At 41.3% G+C, this 5,759-nt stretch overlaps 1 protein-coding gene across 1 annotated transcript in view; it reads left to right on the forward strand.

Annotated features, from left to right (window-relative positions):
• The window catches only part of UBA6 (ubiquitin like modifier activating enzyme 6), a 29,458-nt gene extending 28,832 nt beyond the window's left edge, over positions 1–626 (forward strand). The window contains exon 32 of the mRNA XM_010173996.2: positions 17–626. Coding sequence (XP_010172298.1) covers positions 17–152 — 136 coding nt within the window. The 3' untranslated portion in view covers positions 153–626. The remainder of the gene's footprint in view (positions 1–16) is intronic.
• The last annotated feature ends 5,133 nt before the right edge of the window (positions 627–5,759 follow it).

Below are 5,759 nucleotides of genomic sequence, written 5' to 3' on the forward strand. Positions count from 1 at the left end.
CTTCATTTCCTTGTAGGATGCAAAAGCTTGTGAAACCATCAGCTGATAAGAAGTATGTGGATTTGACAGTATCATTTGCTCCAGAGACTGATGGAGAGGAAGACTTACCAGGGCCACCAGTGAGATACTACTTTGCTCAGGAAGACAATTGATGGCAGAGACACAAAAGTCACTCCTGGACCATTTGTTCTGAAAGGAGTGTGCTAATTTACAGCTATTAAAGATGGTACTATATATTTCTTTTTGGTGAAGCCTTAATTAAAACAAATGGTGAAAATCAGTGGCTTTGCACTGACAACAAACTGGATTTATGTTTCATCTGCTCCTGTTTTCTTCAAACTTGATTGTTCAAAGGAGGATTGGTCACTCCATGAGATGGAATGTCCAGTACAGTCCTTACCCTGAAGACAAGATTTGCATTAGTTTGTGGGGAGCTGAAGAAAGCAAGAAGAATGGTGAACCTAACAAATAAATGGTCCCATGCACAAATCAGGTGCTGCTTAGACAAGAGTGCAAAAGATGAGGAAATTGCCATTTTATGATACTTCTGGTGTTCTAAGAACACCTCAATTCCATTTCATATGTTACTTAATTCTCAAACAGGAATTCAATTCACGCTCTCTACATGTGTGATTTAATCCATCCAAAAGGTTTGAACTCCCACATAAAAGCAGATGAAGTGTTTGATTGTGGTGTTGGTGCTGTCTTCTGAACAGTTAGTGATGCTGTGTGTCAGGGCAGCTTTCTTATGTCAGTCTCAACATGGAAACATAGGGAGGCAGACCTTGAGTAGGTATAAATTTTCACAGCTCCCCTGAAGTCAAGAGAGCTGGAATTGTTGATTATCTGCACTAAGACTGTTCATTGGGGAATACTGCAATATGGGGAAAGCGGAAACCTATTGGAGAGCTGAGTTAACACTTTCAACAATAAAACTTTGTCTTGGAGAAAGAGAAAATGTTTGGTGTGGTTGAGCCTTTCTGCCCTCACCAAATTAAAAGCACTGTAGCAAATGGTGACTTTGAAAGGAGGAAAGTGGCTCTGGATGTTTGTCCCAGCAAACACTGTTTCCTCAGCTGCTCCTTTTGGTGCCATTTTCTTATAGCGAATGGTTATGCTCTTCATCTGTCCACAGCACATGTCTGAGTTGCACTGAACACTGAGGTTTTTATCATCATCATCATCAGTCAGTCACTGGGATATCTAAGTATAAAGAATCTGCTTACTCAGAAATAATTAGAGGCTAGCTTTGCTGCTGTGGTGAGGCAGAGGTGCGTTACAGAACCATCTGTGACACCGCCTTATTTTCTATGTCATTTAAACACTGGATAGTTGAGCTGGTAGTTCTTTTTTCTCCCAGTGATGATGGAGTGAAGTGAGGTTAGAATAAAAACCAATGAACTGGAAAACTTTTTAATGTGTCTAAGCTTTAGAGATTGTGATTTCACATTATCTCCTGCAGCTGTTGCAAAAGCTATTGACTACTTAGCCATTTATCCTCAATCATAATTTATTAAGCTTTAGAGATATCCTCACATTTAGTGAACATTACTGCTCAGGAATTTTACCTTTTTTTTTCCTTCTCAGTTAGCTGTAGTCAGGAGTAACGGCTATTAGGCTGTGAACTTGAACACCAAGATGTGTGGAACTGAATAGCTGGAATCAACCCAATTCTTCCAGTATTTGGAATTTAGTCTTAGGTGTGGGATATCTTCTGGAAGGTGTATATAGTTTTACAGTCAGACCAGTTTATAGATATAATTTTCTAGATTAATAATACTGCTTTTTAAACTACCTAACTTATTTCTTTTTTTTTTTTAAGAACTTCTTTTAGAGAAACTTTTTGAAACAGGAGAAAAATGACTACATTTAGTGTAGAGAAGGCACAAGCAGACAGTAAGGCTCCACTTCTGAATAACAACTGAAATGTATTTCACTGTGGCAGTATTAGAATGTGAGCTCTTAACTAAAATCACTAATTAGTGCTAAGGATCACTTAAGGGTGTAGGTCAAGTTGAAAGCACCATCACCTCTCACAGTTGGAGACTGGGAAACAAATGAAACTTTACTGAGTAAGTACATTCTGGTGCGTTAGCGTGGTGTTAACATCGTGCTTACGCTTTCCAAGTAAGCAGCATATGAAAATAGTGAAGTCTCAGTACTTTTCTAGAATGCCATCTGATGGTCCTCAGGGTTTAAAGTAAATTTTCAGATCTAGTTAATGGAATGGATGTTGTTAATGACAACGCATGTAGCTTTGTTATACTCTTGCCAAAATGTCCAGGTTGGGGTTGGCAGGGCTCAGGGCCAGAATTTACAGACATGGCTGTATCTCTGTACTGCTCTTACTGGCTGTATCTGTTGGATGGATGTTTGTTCTGTGGGTGGGTTCTGCTCAGTTAAACAGTTCCTGATGGAAAAACGGAAAATGCACAATGGCTCCAGATATTTATTAGCAGACCTTTAAAATTTTCTGGCTATAAATTAACCTAGGTAAAATCTTACAAGTAATAACCTAAAGAGGACTTTATATGGAAGAACTGTGCATGTCAAGTGGCTCATTAAAATGACTTCATGTTTTAAAACTTTCTGAATTGCTGATACAGAGAGTGAATGTATTTATATTGAATGTTGTGCAGAGTGGAGTGAGCTGATTCAGTGTGAATTTGTGTTTGATACAGCCTATTTCTCAACCTTTTGCTGCTTTTTATCAAGTCTCAGCAGGTGCTCAGCATGATCACACTGAAAGGGCTCAATCAAACCAGGCAAGTGAATTTTGAGGTGCTGGTCTGACAGATCTCTAGTGTTGCCACTACCAGTGCTAGCAGTGCAGAGGCTCATAGCACTACCTGGAATCTGAGAAATGCTTTTTTTTTTCCTTTTTTCCTTTTTTTTTTCCACTGTAATGAAAGGTTGTGCACGTCTAGGACTGCTTGGTGCTCTGTTCCTGTGGCGCAGCTAGAGCCAGCCATCTCCCTGCAGCAATGAAGAACTTTACACTAGAACACTTTTAATAGCTTTCCTTCAAAATGTTATTCTTTGAAGGAGCAGCTGATTTGCAGAGCTGAGGTTTTTTTATCAGTATTAAAGGTCTTTCTCACTCAAATGCTTTCTTCCAGAGTTTGCTCCTATTTAATAGAATCATAGAATAAATAGTTTGGGTTGGAAGGGACCTTTAAAGGTCATCTAGTCCAACCCCCCTGCAGTGAGCAGGGACATCTTCAACACTAGCTTTCCCTTTATTTCTCTCATTCTTAATAGTTGCAGGAATGTTTGTGCAGCCAAAACACAAGGCATTTAGCACCCAGCTCAACTGTTCCCTGTGGTTAATCTCCATGTTTCTTTAATGCCAGGAGTAGTGAGGATTCTGTGTGAAAATCATGCTGCTGTTAACAAGACTGTTTTGGAGGATGTGATGGATTTAGGACTTTTGCTATACAAGAAATAAAAAGTACACATTTTTGGCTTTTTTCCCCACCCTTTTCCTATGTGTGGCAAATATGTGAATGTATTAAAAAAATTTAAGTGCTACTCAAGAATAATGACCACATGGAAAGAACAATTCTGGCACCAGTGGGGCCTCTTGTGAGTGCGGAAACCCTGTCACCTCACCATGGCATCGCGCATCCTGAAATAACGCAGCCTTGAGCTAGGCAGAGAGCTTGTCTATCTGTCTGGTGTAAGTAAAGGCTTTAGATAAGTTAATGTTCTTAATTTTTCCTTGTGTCTTTGAAACAGTGTGGTTGTAAGCCAGTTGGCTGAAATTCAGTTCCTTTCTTCAAACAAATGCAACTGGCTTATTGGCTTGAAAGGTTTCTCTGTCCCTGTTAATTATCTCCTGTTTTGCAATTACAGAAAGCATACTCTGCTGCAGCACAGTGCAGCAATCTAAACCTTTGTCCAAAGGTTGGTAAGTTTTGACCAGATAGCTTTTGAGAGTTTATTTTAGTAAATGTGTCTTTTGGTATCTTCTGTGTGGTCAATGAAGTAGCTAGCGTGGGTGTTTATCTGTGCTGCAGAAAGCTTCTTGAGGCTCAAGCTTAAAGGTGTCATGAGTTACAGCATTGATAACACCAGCAGAACTGTCTTGCTAGTAAATGAATCATTTTGCATGGCAAAGGGAGATATGGTGGAGAAGCATTAAGTTCTCACTTCTCACAGCAACACACAGGTTTCAATTTCATACCGAGGAAAAGCTGCAGCTCTAACCTGATGCATACTGAGCTGCACCATCTTCACAAAGTGGTCTTAAGTATTTTCATGGAAAGAATGCTAATGGCTCACAGTTATGTTGTACTTTTGCACAGTGGGTGTGCCTTCATATGGTCACACATAATCTGTTATTTAGAAACACATGGGCACTCTTAAAATAATCTTCACAAGCCTTGACCAACTTCCCTAATCCTTGAAACAAGTAATAATTAATTGGTGATTCACACCTGATATCAAAGGAATGTGATAATAAATCTTGATCTGGAAATAAGAGCAACTCTACCTAGGGCACTCCCTGTGCATGCAAGGCAGGCATGAGCTTCTTCCATTCCTAGATCAAAGCTGTCTCCGGCTGAGCTGTGTGAATGGTCCCCCACCACTGCCAGAGAAGAGGTGTGGTTTCTTTGGTTGAGCTTTTTTTAAAGAAAAAAGGCAGGCTCTGGAGCTAGTCATCTCCAGTAACGGAGTGTAGCTCAGCAGTGGGCACCCATCCTGCAAGCACTTCATCCAGTCCAGCTGCCTGGCAGAACTGAGAGGCTAAAAATACCAAACTTGAGTGATCTTATTGCTAATCACTTGTTTGTTTGTTTTGAAGTCTGTATCCCCAGTTTCCAAGAAGATGAATGCTGTGCCTAAGGCTTGGTGGGGTTCCACACCTGTTTGGTATGATCAGCTTCCCCAGTTACCAGCTGTGCAGTCTTGTCCTCCTTGTGCACTCACTGGGGTTCGTCTCAGCCCATGGAGCAGGTAGTTCAGAGAGCTTAACCAAGAGAGACACTAACGTATTTTTGTTTAGTTTCCCTCAGTAGCTCACTGCAGAGTCTGATGAACACCCCTGCTGGCATGTAGAAGGGTGGGAATGTGCAAATGGGCAGGAGATGTCTGAGCCTGTTTGAATTTCTGCCCTCCCTCAGTTGCGTGACGGGAAATGCCCCATGCTTATTTGGGGTGTTCCAGGTCCTGTAAGGGTTGCACGACCTTCCAGAGAACCAGGAACCCCCAGTTTAAGCTACCCAGGCTTTTGTATTTTCTGCTTTTTGGTTTGCATTGTACCTCTCTGGCAGTGCTCAAAGCCCCAGCAGAGGTGAGGCATCCCCGCTGTCTCTGTGGGATGTCATAAATGGCACTGATCCTGTTACAAGGAAATAGACAAGAAATGGGGTTTTTAATACAAAAAGCTTATTGCACTGTGAGCCAGTGACAGAACTGAGCCCACAAACACTGCCTCATCTCAATGCAGTATTTTGCTGTTGCATTTTGCAGGGGCAATGTGTCCTCTCTTTCCCACTCTTGTCGTCTTTTTCCACATTTAATCTTCTACGGGATTTGGGTTTATTTGCCCTCCCCAAATCTCAGAAGTTTCTCTGGGAGAAGCTGCATCACATTCTTGGTTTAGGGCCAACAGAACTGTTCCAGAAATTGAGAAAGAGTAGCTTGGGGAATGCCTTATGTTTATCTTCAATAGTGTGGAGTTCCTGTGCTGCTTATTGTGCCTCTTTCTTTTAGCAGGACGGTTCCTGTGTGTGCCTTCAGCAGCCAGCTTGCTC

The sequence above is a fragment of the Antrostomus carolinensis genome, unplaced genomic scaffold, assembly GCF_000700745.2.
Source record: "Antrostomus carolinensis isolate BGI_N321 unplaced genomic scaffold, ASM70074v2 scaffold15268, whole genome shotgun sequence".
Classification (NCBI taxonomy): domain Eukaryota; kingdom Metazoa; phylum Chordata; class Aves; order Caprimulgiformes; family Caprimulgidae; genus Antrostomus; species Antrostomus carolinensis.